The sequence below is a fragment of the Spathaspora passalidarum genome (genome assembly GCF_000223485.1).
Source record: "Spathaspora passalidarum NRRL Y-27907 unplaced genomic scaffold SPAPAscaffold_5, whole genome shotgun sequence".
Classification (NCBI taxonomy): domain Eukaryota; kingdom Fungi; phylum Ascomycota; class Pichiomycetes; order Serinales; family Debaryomycetaceae; genus Spathaspora; species Spathaspora passalidarum.
Window position 1 is genome coordinate 1591335 of NW_006767429.1, and position 22111 is coordinate 1613445.

General features: G+C 35.3%; 9 protein-coding genes across 9 annotated transcripts; 6 read left to right on the forward strand and 3 right to left on the reverse strand. All coding sequences in view use genetic code 12, as the record gives it.

Annotated features, from left to right (window-relative positions):
• Positions 1–121: 121 nt before the first annotated feature.
• On the reverse strand, positions 122–1434 carry SPAPADRAFT_62474 (uncharacterized protein; the record flags this gene model as incomplete). The annotated part of the gene is made up of 1 exon (XM_007376579.1): positions 122–1434. One exon carries the CDS (start codon positions 1024–1026, stop codon positions 142–144), a length of 885 nt encoding a protein of 294 aa, XP_007376641.1.
• Positions 1435–1666: 232 nt separating this feature from the next.
• On the forward strand, positions 1667–5738 carry SPAPADRAFT_72567 (uncharacterized protein; the record flags this gene model as incomplete). Its single annotated transcript, XM_007376580.1, has 5 exons — positions 1667–1688; positions 2797–3042; positions 3076–3671; positions 3750–4955; positions 5232–5738. The coding sequence occupies 5 exons, from the start codon at positions 1667–1669 to the stop codon at positions 5577–5579; spliced, it is 2418 nt and encodes an 805-aa protein (XP_007376642.1).
• A 45-nt stretch (positions 5739–5783) lies between these two features.
• SPAPADRAFT_141086 (uncharacterized protein) lies at positions 5784–6551 on the forward strand (the record flags this gene model as incomplete). The annotated part of the gene is made up of 1 exon (XM_007376581.1): positions 5784–6551. One exon carries the CDS (start codon positions 5784–5786, stop codon positions 6549–6551), a length of 768 nt encoding a protein of 255 aa, XP_007376643.1.
• A 608-nt stretch (positions 6552–7159) lies between these two features.
• Positions 7160–12049, forward strand: SPAPADRAFT_141502 (uncharacterized protein; the record flags this gene model as incomplete). Its single annotated transcript, XM_007376582.1, has 1 exon — positions 7160–12049. The coding sequence occupies one exon, from the start codon at positions 7160–7162 to the stop codon at positions 12047–12049; it is 4890 nt and encodes a 1629-aa protein (XP_007376644.1).
• Positions 12050–12059: 10 nt separating this feature from the next.
• SPAPADRAFT_56614 (uncharacterized protein) lies at positions 12060–12440 on the reverse strand (the record flags this gene model as incomplete). Its single annotated transcript, XM_007376583.1, has 1 exon — positions 12060–12440. The coding sequence occupies one exon, from the start codon at positions 12438–12440 to the stop codon at positions 12060–12062; it is 381 nt and encodes a 126-aa protein (XP_007376645.1).
• Positions 12441–13210: 770 nt separating this feature from the next.
• SPAPADRAFT_62478 (translin) lies at positions 13211–14149 on the reverse strand (the record flags this gene model as incomplete). Its single annotated transcript, XM_007376584.1, has 2 exons — positions 13211–14020; positions 14078–14149. 2 exons carry the CDS (start codon positions 14128–14130, stop codon positions 13321–13323), a joined length of 753 nt encoding a protein of 250 aa, XP_007376646.1.
• Positions 14150–14669: 520 nt separating this feature from the next.
• Positions 14670–15541, forward strand: SPAPADRAFT_62479 (putative serine hydrolase; the record flags this gene model as incomplete). Its single annotated transcript, XM_007376585.1, has 1 exon — positions 14670–15541. One exon carries the CDS (start codon positions 14704–14706, stop codon positions 15487–15489), a length of 786 nt encoding a protein of 261 aa, XP_007376647.1.
• Positions 15542–15594: 53 nt separating this feature from the next.
• Positions 15595–18180, forward strand: ABD1 (mRNA (guanine-N7)-methyltransferase; the record flags this gene model as incomplete). Its single annotated transcript, XM_007376586.1, has 1 exon — positions 15595–18180. One exon carries the CDS (start codon positions 15633–15635, stop codon positions 17175–17177), a length of 1545 nt encoding a protein of 514 aa, XP_007376648.1.
• Positions 18181–20011: 1831 nt separating this feature from the next.
• Positions 20012–21988, forward strand: WOR4 (Wor4p; the record flags this gene model as incomplete). The annotated part of the gene is made up of 1 exon (XM_007376587.1): positions 20012–21988. One exon carries the CDS (start codon positions 20450–20452, stop codon positions 21569–21571), a length of 1122 nt encoding a protein of 373 aa, XP_007376649.1.
• Positions 21989–22111: the final 123 nt, after the last annotated feature.

Below are 22111 nucleotides of genomic sequence, written 5' to 3' on the forward strand. Positions count from 1 at the left end.
ATGATTTTTTTCCGGGCCATCGAATCAAAATTTAATTGGACGGACTCCGGGGGAGAGGCAGATTCACCGAATGCGGAAATCCGAGACTTTTCCCACACTGTTGTCTATTAATGTCTATGGTAATAAATATTATATACATGTTCACACACGATTGCGGGACTTATAGTCTTCGTATTCTTCGTATGTGGGCCATTCCCAGTTAGGTTTGGCAACTGTCTTGGTTTCCCGTTTAAGTTTGGAAATATGTTCAATATGGCGTTTTGCGTACTCTTCGGGCAATGCGCTCAACAATACTACAAGGACATCTTTGGGAGGATTGTACTTCAAATCTTCCCACCATTTCATGATCTTGGAAACCTCCGAGATATACTGATACTTCAGCAATAACTCAATATACTTTTTCCACAACAAATCATCGGGCATGATACCAAAGGCACTAGCATCGGCTTTGACATGAGTTTGGAATTGATTGATGGCTACTTGCGGTGGAGTTAAACCATTCCACACCTGGGTAGTTCCAAGCTTTGTGGCAACTTGGAGTAAGACTCCCAAACATTGGATATTTGGTGACAAATTTTTATCAAGTAATTCCAGTTTATACAACGAGAAAACATTTTTATGGTTTGCCTTGGCTTCTCCTTCAAGCATTAACCCAACATAGTATATCGATTTTGTTGGAACGTGGTTCCAGTAGAGATACCTAGCATATTCCACTGTGCTGTCAAACCCTTTGTATTTACCTTGCTGATTCTGAATCCCATGGTCCCAGGGGAATACAGTTTGAGGAAGTCGCATAACATCATGATTGTTTCGATATAATAACAGGATATACTTTGGGAGAAGACTGCTTGTCCAATTCTTTTTATTTGTCTTTCTATTGGTTAGCAATTTGTACATTTCTTCCAACATAAGTAAATCATGAACTGGATGTAGCAACTCGGTGACAATATCTTTAGGAATAATTATACCAGTATCGACGATTTTTGCAAGAATAATCAAAGAGCGCTTCTCATCAAGTAACCCCATTGAATTCAATTTCCGAATCATAAACAACCACAACTTCGATGACCGTTCATATTCACGTAACGCCTCATTAAAAAAATGAACAACTTCTTCGGGAGTATTCGCAAGCCAAATCTTTCCGATATGATATGCCACCATGTCCTTCTTGGAGACGGATACTCCGTGTGAAAGAAACTTTTCTTCGGCTACTTTGAAAAGAGTTTCTGCTTTCTCCTGTGATACTCGTGAAATCATCAATACTAATCCGATATATGCCTTGAAACTTAATTCTTCATGAATAGTCTTTTTCGATCGAGAATAGTACTTTAGCAATAATTCTTGAATGCCGGCAACCAAGATCGGATTCAAATAGCGATACCTAGATGCATAAAAGGCAACATTCCAAACTAGATCATTAAGAAAATCATTACCCAATTTAATATTAACTCCTGTTCGTGTAGAATTGTAGAAACTTAAACTTCCCTCAATAATGGGGGATATATAGCTTGGTTCAAACACTAGTCCATAGTAAATTAAATTATCAAAAACTTCCTTTAGTATCGAGACATTGGCAATGCAGTACACAGATATAGGTTTGATATTGCGTTTCCAGATTTCAGTTTGTAAGATGTATTCTTCTTTAAACATGGGATTTCTAAGCAATATGTCAAATAATACAAAAATGGGTACGTCCTGTAAGTTGGAAATCCGGGAGTGACTCAGGATTATCGAATCCTCGCTGATTGCTAGGATCCAATTGTAAAAGTCATGCACGGTGTATGAGTTTTGCAATCGTTTGCAAACTAGGTAGAATGCTATTGTTCCCAATTCTAAAGCTTTGCATAATGTTACATTTTTATCTCTTTTCAAAAACTGAATATCCTCGTCGATGTTTACGTTATTCTCTTGCAACTCACTCTTCACATCTTGAATTGATTTCCCATGGGCAAGGATCTCGATAATCTTGGTAAAGAATTCCTGTTGAGGTTGAAGCTTTTGGTCTACTTCACTTTGATTGCTTGATTCACGCATGACTAGACACATATGAAATGTGATGGGTTCTAACAAATGAAGTAATTTTGACCCTGACAGACGTTGAATTTTAGGAACATCAGTATTGATCACTGTTTTAAACTTGCCCTCGTTTGCCAACCTGGCATATACCGACAAGTTCGATACCCTGGGCTGGATGCTAATGCTAGATTTACAATATTTAGTATGTTGCTCATACAATTTTTGTGGTATTCGTTCTGATGAACGAGTTGGTTGTAAATTTGGTGATAATGATAATGATGATGATGATGATGCTGCTCTATGCCGGTATTGATATTGAATAAGTTGATGCAAATTCGGTAGTCGCTTTCGTCGTATCACCCCAAATGAATTCCTCATCTTGTTATATGATTTGATTTATCTCTATGCTCATCTATATGCTGCAATCAACCTGGATCTAAATTGAATCATTTCATCACAAGGGCACTATTTTTTTTTCATCCCTGCAAAATTTCTTCAAGACACCGACGCTACCAAATACACTGAACTAACAGCTGTAAATATCCATTGGGCCAGTCCAGTATTCTTAAAGGACCACGGAAGAACAAAACTAGGCTATCAAAGTTGATTAGAAGAAGTGAGCTATGTCTATTTGATATGGTTGCTAAATTGTGGTGATGAAGATGAGCAAACCGGTACGGAATTTTTTTCGGCTTAGCGAAAGTGTTTTGCAAGCCATCCTTGGATACAACCATAGACTTACACGCGATATCAAATGCTTATCATATAAACACAGGTCAGAGATGAGTAATTACCCGACTATTCATCATAAGCAATTGCTCCGACAGACAGAAGGAACATCTAGCGAAGAAAGTACACGTAGGAAGCGTAGAAAGACAACGCCATCCCTAGAACAACCCGAGGTAGTAGTTAACGTGACTAACTCCAATTCACCTAGTTCCGACGAATTTGAAACCGTCAATTTGGATAAGATACCTTATGACTCTGACGATTCGGATGATTTTGAAGATGTGGACTTAAGCGCGAGTATCAATCCATTGGAACCGCCTCCACCTCCAGCTAATGAGAACTTGACTATCACAATTAAACCTGCAGAAATGGAGGAGGAGCAGAAGAAGAAGAAACGAAAAGTTATTAGCTTAGAAGAACGAAACAGACGAGTTGAACTTCACCGTATGTATATCCTTTTGATGATTGTGCATGGAACTATTCGAAACTCGTGGTGTAATGATAAGAACCTTGGCAATTTACTCAAAATTTCCTGTGTTGACGAGACGATATTGAAGCTAATTAACCAAGATCCCAACGAAAAAGTAATAACCCCAGTGCGCTCTCGACGACTCTTGGATGGATTGAAAAAGATAATGCAAAATTACTATATTAATTTCCGCATAATCTCGCAGGGACTAATACGGAAGGACTGGCACGAATTACTGATTCCACAGAGAAAGATAAAACCAGTAGACCAAGATACATTTAAAAAATTTGTACAAAACTTTCGAGGCAGTCGAGACTTAGCTGCACAGGGATTTCTTGTGCTTTTGCGTGGTGTTGGGCTAAATGCCCGGTTAGTATTGTCATTACAACCACCCGATTATACCATAATTACCCCACCTTCAGATTCCATTGACAACCAAAACCATTCTGAACCAAAAGCGAAGATAACCCCTAGCTCTAGCAAACAAAAATTCTTGAATGAAACAAGGAAACACAAGAAATCGTCAAAAACAAAGTTTAAAGACTCATCATTTCCAATTTTCTGGGTTGAAGTTTGGGACAAGTATTCGAAAAAATGGATAAGTATAGATCCAATAGGTTTACAAACCATCGAAGTCTGTCCCAAGCGAAGGAAATCCTGCTTTGAACCACCAATATCAGACCCTCGAAACCAATTAACTTATGTCATTGCATTTGACAAGTACGGAAGAGTGCGTGATGTAACCCGAAGATATAGTTTTGCATACAACGCACGAACTATACGTAAACGAATTGAATTCAGATCGCAAGAAGACAAGGATTGGTATCAGAAAGTACTCCGTGCATGCGACCTACGTAAGAAATCATGTACAACCGACATATTTGAAATGAAGGAGTTTCATGAACGTGATTTGGCCGAAGGAATGCCTGATAATTTACAAGCATTTAAGAACCATCCTCTATATGCTCTAGAATCGCAATTACGCCAGAATGAAATAATACACCCCAAAGATGAGTCAAGTAAATGTGGAACATTTCGCTCCAAAACTTCAAATAAAGTTATTCCTGTTTACAAAAGATCGTCAGTGCACCGATTGCGCTCAGCGAAAGCTTGGTATCTTAAAGGTCGCGTGCTAAAGGTTGGCGCGATTCCGTTAAAAGTAAAGGAAGCTCCGGACATCGAGAATAACATTAGATTGTATGCAGAGTTTCAGACTCAAATGTATATACCCCCTGCAATAGTGGATGGGAAAGTTCCCAAGAATGAATTTGGTAATATTGACATTTATACCAAAACAATGATACCCGAAAATGGTGCTTTCATACCTATTTCGGACACACATTCCATCAAGTTGCTAATAAAAGCTGCTTATTTGATTGACATAGACTTTGCCAAAGCAATAGTGGCGTTTGATTTTGGGGCCAGGCGGAAGCGACGACCAAATGTTAATGCGCGAGAAGGTGGGATTGTCATTGATAAATCATACAAAGAAGCATTGATGGTGACTCTTGATCACCTTCTTGAAGAAGAAGAGGCCGAAAAACGAATGGCCATAGAAGCAAGTGCTCTTCATAATTGGAAATATTTCTTGTTGAAACTTAGGGTACAGGAACGATTGAATAGAATTCATGGGAAAATTTCTGATGAGATTGAAGAAGTTCATCAAGATTCAGCAGTTAAAGAGGCTACTACAGGGGAATTTGTGGCTGATGAAGAAGAAGAATATGATGGCGGATTTATGGTAGTCGATGAGGAAGTTACTCCAGGCGGGTTTGTAATAGACGATGAAGTGGTGCAGGATGGCGGCTCTATGGTAGACGAGGATGAAGGCGAAGTGGGTGGCTTTGTGATTGACGAAGTAGATGGAGCCATTGCAGAAGATAAGAATGATACTTACGGCGGGTTTGCAGATGATAACAGTAGTATGCACGTTGCTGCACCTCGCAGCGGTAGCACATCCAATGTTGACTCAGAAGGCGGTTTTTTTCTTGATAAGGATGATTCGGTCGAGTTGGAGATAGCTGCTACAAAAGAAAAAGGGGAACTTCTAGGCGATAACGCGTCAATAAAGTTTAATACAGATAATGAGTCCGAAGAAGAGGGGGGATTCCTCGTTGAAGAAGATAAACTTGGTGACGAGAAAACAGAAGCTGCAAAAGATGCAAAAGTTGCAGAAAATCGAGATAAAACTGATCCAGACCAATCTGGGGTAGAATTATATGTTTCAAGGTCAAACAAAGTAATCTCACCTGAAACCATTGAAATCACCAGCAGCGAAGAAGAGGAACAATCGGATGACCAGGAAGTATCGGATTTTGTCTACTCCCTGCAAGAGTCAGATATCGAATTTGAATTCAGTGATTAGAACAAAAAAAAATATTTTTATTGATTTCGGAATTGGATTCCTAATGCGGGAACCGATGTGCGGAATTTGTACAAGAAGAAGTTAAAAAATGTAGTCATTTTTGCTATTATATAAATGACAGGATTATGCAAGTTTTTAAAATCACCACTTTTCGTATAATGCTTTTCCTTGTAGCAACTACATAAGACCCAGTTTGATATCAAGATGTATAACGCAGTTGCTGAAAATGTATTGGGTACCATAGGTACTGTATTTTGGTGTATTCAACTTGTACCACAGATTATCAGAAATTATAAAGTCAAGGATTGTGAAGGATTACCACCACTAATGTTGTTCCTATGGGCTGCCAGTGGTGTTCCTTTCGCCATATATTTCTTTGCTACAGATGGGTCAATTCCATTAAGAATCCAACCACAATTGTTTACATTTTTCTGTTTAATTTCCTGGATCCAATCATTGTACTATCCCCCTGTGGCAATGAAAAGAACAAAGCTCGTAGCATTAGTATTTGCGTTTGTTTTGGTAGCCGTTGGATTAGAAGTTGGATTTATACTATGGTTGAGACCCCTCTATAGAAGAGGAATAGAATGGCCTATGTTGATTATCGGGATTATTGCCTCAGTATTATTAGCAGTTGGGTTATTACCACCATATTTTGAACTTGCCAAGAGAAAAGGTAGGGTTATTGGTATCAATTTCGTATTTTTGACCATGGACTCATTAGGTGCTTTATTTTCAATCCTAAGTGTCGCATTTGGTACTATGGATATAATGAGTATAGTCTTGTATGCTATCGTGTTAGGTTTAGAAATTGGTATTTTCCTTAGTCACTTTATTTGGTGGCTCAGGTTTGGTCGTTCTGAACAAGAAAAAGAAGTTGATTATTCTTCAGATGAAAACATAGAAAATGACGCTACAGTAATTGCATCGCACGAAGACGACAAGGAGAAACCCGACACCACATCGGTATAAGATAAACCTCAGCATATTTAATAGAAATAACTTGTATTTATGACCCCTTAATTTTATATATCCGCATAATATAGTTCCACCTTTTTACAGCCTTTTTTTTCAGCCCTGTATTTAAAAACGCGCCAAAATATATAAGTTGATTATTTTGGCAACACTACTGAACTGACAACAGTGTCGCCACTATGGTATGTACATGCCCATATAATTGCAATTAGATGTTATAGACATACTAACAAAACAAGTCTTCTTTTGTTCCTTTGAATGTTATAGAGGATCCTTCTGTTTCCAAGAAGGATTTGGAGGAAGAGCATACTCGTGAACTTCAAGTAGAACAAGCATTCAAATTATTCCAAACTGCGTTAATCCACCAAAAGAAACAAGAATACATTCGTGCCTATAAGATTTATGAAGAGCTATTTGGATTGGATGTGATCTCAAACCACTATATTGAAGAAGAGTACTTTATTAGAGGTGTGCAGAATGGATCTCAAAACACGGTTTTTGACGAGTTATCGGTCTTATCACCCAATGTAAAGTCACTCCGGTACTTGATCTTCAGAAATAGAGGATTCTTATACTATGGAATACTAAAATCAGAGAATAAGCAAATGATTGAAGAATTGATCGATAAAAAGAAGGAACTGGAAGGAGAAAATGACGTCAACGAAAAAGCCAATGATTTGTTTTATACAATGTTGGACGATATGTGCATAGCTGTTTTATACAATGAAGCCGATGACAAGCTTTTGGATACATTGTATAGGATCTACATGTATATTGGATCTACTCGACTAGCCAAATTTACCTTAGAGTATTCCTTGACTGCTCCAGAAGAAAGTGATGATTTGGCAGGATTGATACCACCAAACATCACGTCAAAAGTACGATTAAATCGCATCCTTGAACAGTTGCATTTGAAAAAAGCAAACAAAGAGTATACTAAAGAGCCAAATGATCAAGAATTAAAGTTTCTCGAGCCATTCAAACAAGAATTTTTGAATCTGATCTCCAAGTCAAAGAAGAAAAATGTAACTTCTATAGAATGTGGAAATAAACATGGAGAATTAACTTGGTCGAATATTATTGACTCGATTAACCTTCATGTTAAAGATGTTCGAGATGATTTAAAAGTGGAAGATATTCACCGTCCTCGGCTTAAATTCTTGGAACCTTACCTTCTCACTGAAGATGTCATGGATAAAATAGAATTGCTGTTCTCAGAATCAGCTTTTGTTGCAAACAACGTTGAAAAGGAAGTTGAAACACCAACTCAAACCAATGAAGAAGTGGAAAAAGCTGAAAATAATGATCAGAAAAGTCCGGAAACAGAACAATCAATCGAAACCAAACAAATACAAAGAGCATCCAAAAGATTGGCCAAAGTTGATAATACAACTACAGAAATCCCTGAAATCCAACTTGAGAATCATCATTTTGCAAACATTTCAACCTTTGTCAATGAGTTCACAACCACCTTATCACCAAAATTTCCCGATATTTCGGTGCTTGACGTTGCATTAACTTATTTACAGACCAATAAAGAAACTCCTCAGCATGTCAAAGACTTTATAGTTACTCTTTGTGATTGGAATTCTGATTCCTTTTCGAGATCATTTCTTGGATCAGAGTCCAACGGGTCTAAATCAAAAGAAATTACAAATGATGACAACTCAAAGCTTTTAGAGTTGTTAAGCAAATTTGGAAATAATGGCAAACTGTCAAGTGGTCCGTCCTATTTGAAGATTAATGAAGTTGAAACAATGGATACTATAAGAGAAAATGTGACTGAATTAAATAGTCGAGGCTTGAGTTATGAACAGATCAAGTTTGAGATTATATCACACTTATTGGGAGATTACAATGATTCTTTAATCCTCAATACGATATGGGATGATAAGCTATATACCAAGTTTAAAGAATGGATAATCCAATTTGAAAGGTTCATGTATACTGAAGAAGAAACAACTTTTGCCAAGTTGAACTTGGCGATTTCAGTATATGAAGTATTGATTGATAGTTCAATAAGTTTGGAATTACAAGTAAAGGATTTAATCAGTTCAAAGCTGAAATTCAATCGAGCTAATGCCAATGGTATGTGTCAAGAGTTACTTAGAATCAATGATAAAATCAAAAAATGGGCCCTCTTGATTGAAGATCTTCTTTTTGAAAGTGATAAAGATGAGCAGAATTTTGTAATTAGGTGTCGATTTCAATGGGCGCAAATATTGAAAGAAAAGTCTCAAATGGTGTCATGGAATGAAAACAAGTCAATTAAAACCAAATTAGAAAATTTATTAAACATAACCGAGGGATCGTCGTATAATATTTCAGTGAATTTCCCTAATTATAAGAATTTCGTTGAGCTTAACCCTGAAGCTATTCAAAATCAATTAACAATGACATCCGTGCTTTCAATATTTTGGAGAATTTTGTACGTGAAACCAAAAGGAGATAATAAAGAAGCTATTGAACTTTTAGAAGATATCTTGATGGATAATAAACGTCCTGCTGACACTACTGATGATGCAATTACTTCAATCAAAGAGTTCTTGAAGGTATCTTCGGTTGATATGAGACTTAACTTATGGAGAGTTTTGCTTCTGTTCTATAATAACCTGGATGATATGTGGGAACAATTTATTGTAGGATTCCATGACTGTTTACACTTTTTGGTGAATTATTTGCATACAGATGGTTACAAAAACTTAGAGCAATCAATTAGATCAACTACCCTTTTAAAGATTTTGGGATTTTATGATGATAGTTTAAGCTTGGTGATTACCAATTTAAAGAAATTCAATTGGAATTTGATTACTTCCGATAGTATGGACTTTTTGATATTACTCAAATTCTTTGAATTATGTTTATTATTTGAAACTCATGAACAAGCAACCTATATCACATCATTGCGTACTTCAATTAAGGAGAGATCCACCAGTTCTTATGAAAAATTAAAGGATATATTTATTAAGACGATTGTTTTAATGACTGCCTTGTTTAAGAAATCACTTGAAGATGACCCCAAGTTATTACAAACCATTATAAAACTTTTGCATAAACAGCTAGGTGCTAGTGGAATCTGTGATGGAGCTAATGGCTGGTTTTTAGAAATTTCACAAGATTATTTAAGTCATTTGCCAGATTGTGATGAAGACCTTTCACAAGTTATATTCTGTCGTTATCATTATAAAATCAATATTGGAGGTTTCAATCCGGTTGACCACTATTCACAAAGGAAAAGTGAACTTGAAAAGAATGATTGTCAAGAATTAGCCAAGTTTGTAATTCCATTTTGTTTCAAGAAAAATCCAATTATCCATCCTCCAAAACATGAAATTAAACAATTGATTGATGAAATGTATAATGTTGTTGGTGATCCTGATTTTGATTCCAACGAATCCTTATATAGAAATAATGCGTCATTGGAGTATTTCTTGGAATCAACGATACTATCACCTAGATTTTTCCGAGATGCTTTCTACGGGTTGCTCAATTTAAGAATCGACAAGGCAGAACATTCAATATTTACTGATTTATACTATTTGCAAGGATTATCAATATTTTCAAGTTATAAACTCCGGAAGAAGAATATGCAAGGAAGAGCAGTTGAATTGGAAAATGTTATTCAATTATTGACCTATGATTTAATTTTTGGAAGTTCACGAGTTGAGAGTTGGTTCTTATTGGGACAAGCTTATGGGTTTCTCGTTGAGGATGATTTAATTTGGACAGCAGATAAATTAACTGTGGCAGATAGAAAAATTACTACAGCTAACCTTCAAAGAAGATCAATAATCTGTTACTTGATGGCTATAAACAAGAGTATTGATGATCCAGAAAGTATTAAACCAATTATGGGAAATTTAATGTCTTGCTTCGCTAAGGAATTGTTTAGTGCATGTATGAGTCCAATGGATATGCATGCTTTCAAAGTGCAAACGCATCCAAAGTTTATTAGAAAAATTTCAGGAGCTTCATTTATTAATGTATCTGATACTGCTACCGTCTCCAAGAAGTTTTGTTGCAAGATTATTCAACAATCATTACAACTAGCCATCAAGTCAAACAACAAGGATTGGAGTGATTATTATTACTTGGCCAAAATTCAACGGAAATTGGAAAAACCTCATGAATTAGTATTAGCTACTATGAAGAAGTCTTGTCAGATGGCATTTGAATTGTTCAAATCACAAGATTGTATAGTTGAACCACATTATGCATTGGTATCACTTGTGATCAAGTACCTCAAACAAGACTTGATTGATATCAAACAAGGAATTAAATTTTTGAATGAGGATCCAATTGTAGATCTTGGAGTGGAAGCATGTGAATCCAAACTGGATTTTTACAAGCATGTAATTACTGCACTTAGAAAACTTGATGATTTTGATAAGAAAAATTGGCAACATAAACCAAAATTTAGAATTGCCAAAATTCTTTATGAAGAATTTAAAGATATTGATGAAGCAATTGAAGAAATGTCCTCGTTTGTTTCATTGAAAACTACAAATAAGTCATTAATTCTGGTTTGGAAACCAGAGCATGAACGACCAGGGAAGCATTTCTACTATACATTTCAATATATCCAATTTTACATTGACCTACTTAATAGCAAACAGGATATAATCAGCCTCATCTTGATGTTGCCCAAATTAAGAAGATCAAACTCAATCATGATAAATCTTTATACTGCTTGGGAAGGATTATGTTCTTCAGTATGCAAACTCATAAGAAACCTGATGGGAATTGGGGAAAGTTTCACATTTACCGAAACTATTATAAATAATCTTTCATATCAATCATTTACAGTTAATGTTAAATCATTTATGGAGCTAATGACTCAAAAGGGAATTCCTAGTGAGTTGGAGCCACATGTTTGTTTTTTACATGCACTTAATGATATGAAAAAGTATAATAATGGGTTTGGTCCAACTTCATTAATTGATGATACAATTGTGGGGTTGTACTTTAAGATATACTTGTATTATTTCAAAGATACAAGCTCTACTGTTACCACTACTGATTCGCTTGGTGCTAAAAAGAAGATTGCCAAGAGAGATATATTCCCTTTGACCAATGATATTGTTAAACAATTCAAGAATGAAATTGATACCATTTTCAAGAATAGACCGGAGATATATAATGAAGTAATTGTCAAAGATAAAAAGCAAGATGAACATCTGGAGAAAGAAACAGAGATAGCAACTATAATGGAAGAGAGACAAAGCGACATTTCTGCAAATGGAGGGATTAGTGAACAAAATACTGCACTGAATGACAATAATGCAGCAGAGAAGAAAGAATTGGTTAGTGGTGATGGAACAACACCACAAGAAAACGAGCAAATCGTTCCAGTTGAACAAGCTAGTCTGTCGAATCCTGAAAAACATTACATTGAAGTAGAGGATGAGCCAGCTGCAAAGAAGGCAAAGACCGAGGATCGAGTAGAGCTGCCTGAGATAAATAACAAACATATTATTGAAATATCAGACGACTAAAGTAAATAAGTTATACAGTTTCTCCTTTAACATTTATCAAGTTTCTTAATGACAAATCGTAAGTCATTTTACTCAACTTTTGGCAATTCAATTTTAAACTGTCGTACAACTTTCTCAAGTTTTCGTTGTTCAAATCCAACAATTGAAAACCTTTTTCAAGTTTTAAAACAATTTCAAGATTGATCATTGCAATTGAATAATCTTTACCATATGGACCTTTTGATTGAATAGATCCCCGAATCACGGTGCCATTCGTGTACTCAACCATGGTATCAATCAATCTTATCAATGCCAGCAAATACACTTGATAGTCAACCTTTTCTAAATTTAATAGATCTGGAAGTTCATTTGTATTAACAATCACCCCAGTTGAATCATGGTTTCCAACCATAGGGACTTGTATAGTGGTGGACTCTTCCAGATTGAAACACTCGTCAATTACTTGAAAATAACGGAAAGTAAGAACAAGAACAATACATTCTTCAATAAATTTATTCAAAAGTGGTTTCTTTCGAGATTCTTCACTATCCAAATTAAATAACGATAACAGAAACTCAGAGAGAAGTTTCAGAATTGCAGGATTTGGATCTTGGATTCCACGATCTTGGATACACAATTCTGATGGATTATAGGAAGCTAATTTATAAACAAAATTCTTGTAGGGAATTAATTGCAAGTAAAATTGATGTTCTAAATCCTGTAAAGGTGTTCTTTGTTGTAAACTACAGGATGGAAAAGGTTAATTATCTATGCAAACCTATATGTTTGTGGTATATACATACTCTTTATCAACTCCATCTTTAATAGTATGGAAAAATTCATCAAACTTTGACATTTTGGTTATAATGGCAGGTGATAAATAAAAATCAGTATTCCAGAAAAATTAAGCTGGTTATATAATAAACTACTTTGTGGGGTTTAGAGTTTTTTAAAATAAGACACTTCTTCAAATATAGTTAATAGTGTAACCATGTGAAAAGCTTAAATTAGATACGAATTTGGTTGTTGCAAAACTCATATGCAATCAAAAGTTGCAAGCATGGTTCTTATATGCAGGTATCACACCCAAATAGGAAGTTTGGCTGTTCTAAGTAATCATGGCACGGTTTTGACATTTCCTCTAAGAAATAAATTCTCTCCTTTTTAGGTAGTTTAACTTTTAGAGTTAAGGCTCTAACAATATGATACGAGCACCGTAGTGAAGTAACTACTTTTAGTTAAACAAAACAACGCAAAACGACTAAAAATAGATTATAGGTTAAACTATGTAATTATACAACTTCACCTTTGCATGATATCAAATTTCTAAGAGATAGATCGTAGACAATCTTATTTAGCCTTTGTGAATTATACTTTAAACCATCATATTTCTTTCTCAAAATGTCATTTTTCAAATCTAATAATTGATACCCCTTTTGAAGCTTAGAAACAATTTCCAGATTAATCATTGCAATGGTATAATCTTTGGGTGAATTTGATCCAATTGACAAACGAATAACAGTACTACTAGTATAATCAACAATGGTATCTACTACTCTTAATAATGCCAATAAATAAACCTGGTAATCTATTTTCTCTAAATTTAAGAGATGTGAGAGCTCACGTGGAGTACCAATTGTACCTACCAAATGTGAGTTCAGAACCATCGGAACTTTTACTGTCTCACCATCCGTGTTGAAACATTCTCCAATCAGACGGTAATAGCGATAAGCGAGTATAAGTACTGCGCACTCTTCTATTGATTTGTTTAAAAGTCGTTCCTTTTGGACTGCTTTACAATCTAATTTCCCTAATGACGTGGTGAATTCATCAAGAATCTCCGGAATTGGGATTTCTGGGCTTGTGAGTGTAGGAATGGTGATTAGATCTTGTGGATTTAACGCACTAAGTTCATTAATAAAATTCTTGTGTGGAATTAATTTTAGATCCAACTGGTGTTCTAATTCTTGCAACGCAGATTTTTGTTGTAAACTTGTCAACTGTTAGCGATTTTGTGCTTTTAAATTTCATGGTTAAATTTAGACATACTCTTTCTCTATCTCATCCTGAATCTTACTGAAAAAGTTCTCAAATTGTGACATGGTAAGTTACTGTTAAATGAGTGATGAGATTGATATTCAAAACTGAGACAGCATTTATACAAAAGAATATCAATTTTTTTTTGAGCCGCACGTAAGATTTCCCTTGACGAGAACGTCTTTCCTGACTACTTAATCATGATTACATTATCTGGGCTCTGAACAATTGATATTGGAAGATCTTTAAATCAAGTGACATTGTACTAGTTAGAATTGATGGAGTGATTTAATAATCTTACAATGTTCAATAAATTTTTTTACTAGTTTTGCAAACTTTTCACGAAATATATTCCAATTCAGGATATTCTTTACACGAGAAGCATCTTTCAAAGCAGTTGAAACTAAAATGTTTACTGTTAGTCTTTCAAAACAAGTTCAATACTTTTTTAACACAACAAGCACTTAATTTAGCAGTTTTAATTCAATATTTACTTAAAAAAACAAGTAAAGCATTTGGAGTGGGGGAGATCCCTCTTTTAAATTCGTAACTACTTTGTGAAAGTTGTCGTGCAAATTACAAATCTTGAAGATCACTGTTATTAGAGTTACACTATACAACGACAACTATTAAATTCCATGACCAAGAAAATCCTTTGCCTTCCAGGATTCCTCCAAAATGGATCTACATTTGCTGCCAAATCATCTGGTATTCGCAAACAACTAACCAAGAAACTTAATCTACAACTTGATTATCTTGATCCACCACAATTAATTGACTCCAAAGACAAAATATCATTCCCATTGGCACCTACTGAACCTGAAGCCCAACAAGTATGGCAAAGTATAGTAGATAAGGGTAACAACCGTTGTTGGTGGGATCATCAAGGTCCAGGCATTAACGTTGGGTTAACCGAATCTATCGACTATGTAATTAAACATATTAACCAAAATGGTCCTTATGATGGAATTATTGGTTTTTCGCAAGGTGCTGCTATGGCTTTAATGATAACTAATAGTATTAACAAGTTATTACCCTCACATGGCTCATTTAAACTTGCAATGTTTGTGTCATGCTTTGTTCTTACTGAACCAAGTGGTGATCGTTCACCAGAGAATATAGAAAGAATTAACCATGAAATTGAAGATTTTGAAGAATTTAAACAAGCAGTGAAGATAACAGATGACGCAGAACGTTATTGCATCCCACCAGCTGATTTATCTACCAAGTTAATATTTGTAAATGGAAGCAATGACAGCGTTGTCACTCCCATTAGAAGTCAATATGCAGAATCGTTATATCCAGAAGGAAAAGCCAAGATATTTGTTCATGATGGAGGTCATTTAGTGCCCAATAGGAAAGAATTCATTGAGCCGATCATCAAGATATTCAATGAGGAATTACTTGAAAAGTCAATGTTGTAGAGATATAGTGTAGATTTTGCTAATAGATATTCTCCATAGTTATGATTTTGACAACCTAGTAAAAAAAAATAGTACCCAGCCAAAAAAAAAAAAAAAGAAAGAACTAAACTAAAATTAAATGCTGCCAACTTTTACCCACCAAGATGGACAAGACCAACATGTCTAACGAGCTGACACAGGAGTCATCCAAACTAATAGAACCAGAAATTAGCTCTGCTTCTCCAGAAGAACCATTAGCCAAACGTATTAAAGCAAAGGATGATTTACCTTCTGAATTTTCTATTAGAAGAAGAAATTCGGCAGATACTAGACAAACTACTATAGCTTCTGCATATCAATATGAAAGCGAAGTACCAGCTTGGCGAAAGTCAGATAGAGGAGTTGATCATAAATACGATAAATACGGTTCTAGACAAGTGAAAGCTGCTGCTGCACCCTCTACACCAAGTACTGGTGCCACGTCAGACCCAAGATTACAACGTATAAAGCGTTCTCGTGACGAATTAGAGAGAAGCATTGATAAGATACATCAAAGAAACAATCGTCACCAAGAAGAACCCGAAGAAGAGGAAGAAGTTAATCCTTATTCCAATTTAGATGTTGCTAATCCTTCCGTAAACCACCAAATCTCAAACTATCATACATTCCAAAGTAGAATTACAAATAGAGAAAACAAGGATATCAATTCAATTGTTAGAGCTCATTATAATCAAAGAACACAGCAATCCAAATTCCAAGGTTCTAGAGTCAATTCTCCAATTTACAAATTAAGAAATTTTAATAATGCTATTAAATACATGTTGTTAGGAAATTTCGTTAAACATAACCGTGAAGAATCAGAAATATTTTCCTTTTTGGATTTATGTTGTGGTAAAGGTGGTGATTTGAACAAATGTGAATTTGTAGGCATTGAACAATATATTGGTGTCGATATTTCCGATTTATCAGTTAGGGAAGCATACGAACGATATTCAAAACAAAAAGCAAGATTGAGAAACACAAGGGATGGAAGACATGGATCTAGTAGATATAACTTTGAAGCATGTTTTGCTACTGGTGATTGTTTCACTGAATTTGTTCCCAATATCTTGGAACCAAACTTTCCAGGGATTATAAATCGTGCTTTCCCAGTTGATGCTGTTTCCATTCAATTTGCCTTACATTATGCATTTGAATCTGAAGAAAAAGTACGAACTTTATTGACAAATGTGACAAGATCTTTAAGATCAGGGGGAGCTTTTATTGGAACTATCCCATCGTCAGATGTTATCAAGTCAAAGATTGTTCAAAAACAATATTATAAAACTGAAGCTGGGAAATGTAAATTTGGGAATGAATTATATTCAGTTACGTTTGATAAAGAGCCTCCAGCAGATGGTGTATTCCGTCCTCCATTTGGTAATAAATATAGATATTGGTTGAAGGATGCTGTTGACGATGTACCTGAATATGTTGTCCCTTTTGAAACTTTAAGAACGTTATGTGAAGAATATGGGCTTACCCTTAAATATAAGAAAAATTTCATTGACATTTTCAATCAAGAAATACCTCGCTATTTCCTGAAATTGAATAAACATCTAATTGAAGGTATCAAAAGAAGTGACGGGAAGTATGGTGCTGAAGGTGACGAGAAAGAAGCTGTTGGATTCTATATTGGGTTTGTATTTGAAAAATTACAAACAATGTAATAGAAAGTCGAGTTTTTTGGACTAAGTGCTATGAAATAGACAAGCATAGATCCATTTTTTAGAGCAAATTGGAGTAGTTCTCAGTCAACATAAGTGTCTAATTAGAGATAGACCATCTGTTTCACCAATAGTTCAATCTAGCTAGCTAGTGCTCGCTAAAGAACTAAATTGCACCAAATGAATACACTGGCAACGCTTAAAACTCTCAACTAGTTACAAATAATAAAAGACGTTTAAAGATTACCAAACTACAAAAATGTATCAAGGTGGATTACCGGGCGAGGCGGTAAAGCAAAGTTCGGAAGTTAGCAAACAAATAAATCATAATTTTAGGTTCCATTTCCTCGTTTGGAAATTGAGAGAAATGTGTCCGTCATTCCATTTTCGGATCCCTGGTCTAGAAAAATATAGTTGCTGCGACTAAATTTAAGATTTGTATTCCCAATCTTAACGTATGATTCACCTGCAAGTGACAATCGATATTGTTGTGTTTCTCCACGCAAGCTACTGCGGGAGGAGACTTGGAACTTCACAAAGAGGTAAAATCGAACCATTCTCCAGGGAAATGAAATCTACCATGCAGCTTAGGTAGATCAACTAGCTCGTATTCCATCCAACGGGGTGGTCAAAAACTAACATGAGAAATAAGACAAATTCATGTTAATAGCTTTGCGTGCATCTCCTAATTACACAGAAAGTAATATTGCGTAATCACTATTCTAAACATTGTGAATTTAGATATCTAAATGTTTGCACTGCCCCGTTATTGCCCCGTTATTGCCGTGTTTGCTTCCTCTCATGCACTTTAAGCTAAAGAAAATAGTCAAACTAATTCCTCCACTGATAAGTGAATGTAATGTATTCGAGAAATTACAAACAATGCAAGTTTCTTTTTTAGTCTTAATGCCGAAACGAAACAAAGGGTTATTTCATATGTTGATTATCTTAAACGAAACGTAGAAAACAATAGTTAGCAAGCAATTAGACGCCACATGACCATTGGTTATTGATTTGATAGTTGCATTGCATAAAAAGGGGGATGCGCCATATTTGACAGTATGCATTACCGAAATTTCAGATATTTTTTACAACAATTATGGGCGGTTACACTATAAGTTCTTTCTAGCCATTACTGTTTCCACCTCGTGTAATCGTCAGCTGATCGACTAATTTTGGTTAATAACACCGTTGACATGGTAGAAAGGACAACTGGAAGACGTTCAACCGTCCAGGTTGTCGAGAAAGAAAAAAAACCCCATGCGGGGGGTGGGCTTAGAATGCTTGGCCAGATCACCATCAAAAAGCGTAGAAGGGGGGGGGGGAGGGTCCTACCGATTGAAACGATAACAATATTATTTGAAAAGTTTTAATCCTATCGAAGAACTTCCCCAATAAGGATATGGTTACGTTAGTTTCACCGTAATATACTCCGAAAGTTGCAATATTTGTTCGAGTTTTAGCGTCACGGAATGTCATTTGGAACATAAAAATATTTTTCGCATCTACATAAATGTATTGTTCTGATAAAAAATAATAATGGTCCCTGTGATGGAATGGCATTTTCTTTTTTTTTTCGGTCTTGTTTTATTTTCTTTTGCACTCTTAAGCCGAACTGTGCGTGCCATGTAAGGGTACAAAAATAAAAAAAAAAGCTCAATTGTTGGTAGTCTGTGTGATTCTGTGCATTCAAGTGAATGGCTATGATTTAATTTAATTTAAATTGATTTAGAATTTAGAACATCACCTTTAAATCTTTGCCGATTTAGAACTATTTTAGACAAGTTTTATCGAATATTTTAAAATTCTTATTGCTAATGTCACATCATTGACGCCCGAGAGGTTATCTCTCCTTCCCCCCCCATGGTTCGAGTAGGATGTAACAGCATATTTTTTAATCCAACAAAAGTTCGTTATTATTTGGGGGATTTTTATAAAGATTATTTTTTTGTGATCTTTTTCTCGTTTTGTGATAATATCAATTTTGGGAAAAGACAATCTAAAGCAAAACAAAGTTATTATTATTTTTTTAAATAATACATTAAGCCTGAAATTGAATTATGCATTAGCTAAGTATGGAATCACAGGAATCATGTAAAAGAAACATCTAGAAGGGTGGGTGTGGTGTGGATGTGTGCGGGTGTACTCAATTTAGTAATTCCGACCGAAAAAATACCCTTTTCTTTTTATTTCACAAAGTAGGCAAAACCTGACCATTTCCAGCATACTATCGGACACAATTGTAAATATGGGTAGCATTTAGAAGGTTGACTACCCCAAGCTGACAATTTTTTAATGTCCTGCTCCATCTAAAATTTTAAGCTTTAGTAATTTTTTCATGCTTGGTCTTGTTTTTAAGATTTGGATTTCAAGTTCGAAAAAGAAAGTGCACAAAAGAAAGACATGTTGATTTTTGTTGCCAAAAAGCAAAATAACAATGTTACGTAATAGGGTGGAAGCATATATAAAATTAATATAGTGGCCATTGTTAAGTACCATGGTCTGAAATTCGGACACTAAAAAGAAAAAAAAAGAAAAGCAATAAGAAAAAGCCATGTTACTATAAAGGGCCATTTTAAATTATTTTTTATTTATATAATTAAACTGTTACTATACATAAAAAATAATTCCACCAAAAAAAACCCAATTGAAAATTTCAGAATAAACAAAAAAAATAAAAAGGAAAGAGAGACAGAAAGAAACAGGGTTTGTGATATTTTTGAGTTTCAATTTTTTTAGAGTTTCTGAATCACCAAAAATATAAATATATCAACAGGTCTGGTTAACTACTAATAAGAACTAGTTGAACTTAATTTTTTTTTATTTTTTTTTTCTTTGAAATCGCTTCATCATATCCCCCTCCTTCATTCTTTTATACTATACCTTTAACTTTATTTATTGCTGAGTTAGGCTTCCTGTTCTAGAGATTAATTTACCTAATTGACAAAGAAAAAAAAAAAAGTCAAAAGCATCGGTATAGATAAACTAGGATTCATTAACCTTAATTTTTTTTCAATTTGAAATATTTGTGGCCATCGATCGTAACCTGGATTTTGGTTTTTGCAAAAGACAAATAACAAAGGACAACCAAGACAGTTGTTTCTGAAATTTCACAATTGGACGAAAAAATCAACAAGCATCACTTGTCTAACTTCATTAATAAACCAGTTGCACTGAACAACAACTACGGTCTCTGGTTTGGTTCAATTTTCCGCATCATTTCTCGGTCATATATATAGCACAAACCTAGGCTATATCTTGCAATTTTAACAATAATGGGATTCCAAAATGGACAAATAAAGGATGAAACGACTGAAACACCTAATGGGGTGTTAACGTCTGCCTCAGCGAATTATAAGAATATGGCTATAAATCTGATCCTTACGAAACCAAAAGAGCACAACAAACTAGTACTTCCACCAATTGACTCGTCCATAAACTCTTTATCAAATAGTGACATTCCTAATCATTACTATAACGAGCAACAGTACAAACCAACGGATACTAATGGTTCATCTTCATCGCCAGAGTATGTGAATACTTCAACCAATACAGTTGACCCTTATCAAAGGTCATATGTCATGCAAATGAATCAAACATATATTGCAAATTATCCATACATGCAACCAACCTATAATGCAGCACCTCATCAAATGCTTCCTACAGGCGCCCCAATACACCACTCTCTACAGCAATATCATCCAGGTGCTCCAGGTATGGATATTGCTAATAAACGCGGAAGAAGATTCCGTAGACGCTACAACCAAATTGTGAGGAAGTACAGTTGTTCGTATCCTGGTTGCATAAAGAGTTATGGCTCTTTAAATCACTTAAATACTCATATTGTTACAAAAAAACATGGTCATCGTAAATCAAAGGCTGATTTTCAAAATACAAACAACGATAGAAATAAGGATATTAATATTAAAGAACAACTGATATCAACAGGTAATCAATCTCAACAACAACATCAGCAGCAGCAACAACAACAACAAAATGATTATAGTTCCGGCAATTATTGGTATGGTAACTACCCTCCACAACAACAATTACGTGCTTCAAGTACTGCATCAATGGAAACTTCGAATTCCATGAACCAACGTCAAACTCCAAGTTATATGTATTATCACCAACCATATCCAACCACTGCCGCAGCAGCTGTTGCATCGGCACCATTGGCGCCACCACCATCAGTAATTACCCAGCCATTGCCTCACCACAGTGCAACCCAACGATATCCTACAATTCCTATGTATCCATCTATGGGAATCCAACAAGTATATCAACCACCTGCATTGGTTGCAGTTGCTGGTGCAGGAAGCAGTAATGACAATTTAGAACCAAGTGGGGAATCTCAAAAGGACACTAATACTGCTATTAACCAGGGATTACCTTAAATTAATTATGATATTCAGTTTCAGTTCTTGATTTGCCATTATTTATTATGATGTATTTGTATAAATTTGTAAATACAAATTAATTATTCAATTCGTATGTAGTAAACCGCCAGATTCGATCACAAGTGCAGCCAGTGAAATTCTAAACGAGATGCTTTGCTATGATAGAAAATATTAGCAATTGTGCATATCCGTGGAATGATGATAAAACAATGGACCCTAGTTTTATCACAAGCAGCCACACTCGTATAGTATATTGTGTTGGATCTCTTGTTCTTGGTTGGAGAATGCCCAACAAACTACCAAGGTGAGGGGACAGTTCCAATTGAACCGGGGATAAGGATTGTTAATGACAATGCAACGGAAGGGGTTTGGAACATTTTGCAATCTTCCCGAACCGTTGCAATAGATCCGTTGAGGGGGTAAGTCAAAAAAGAAAAGAGAAACAATTGGGCGGATAATTGCGGATATTCCCTGTGAGGATCACAGAGGGGGGGAGGGGGGTCACCAGAAAAGAGAACGTCTATAAAATAATTCCCA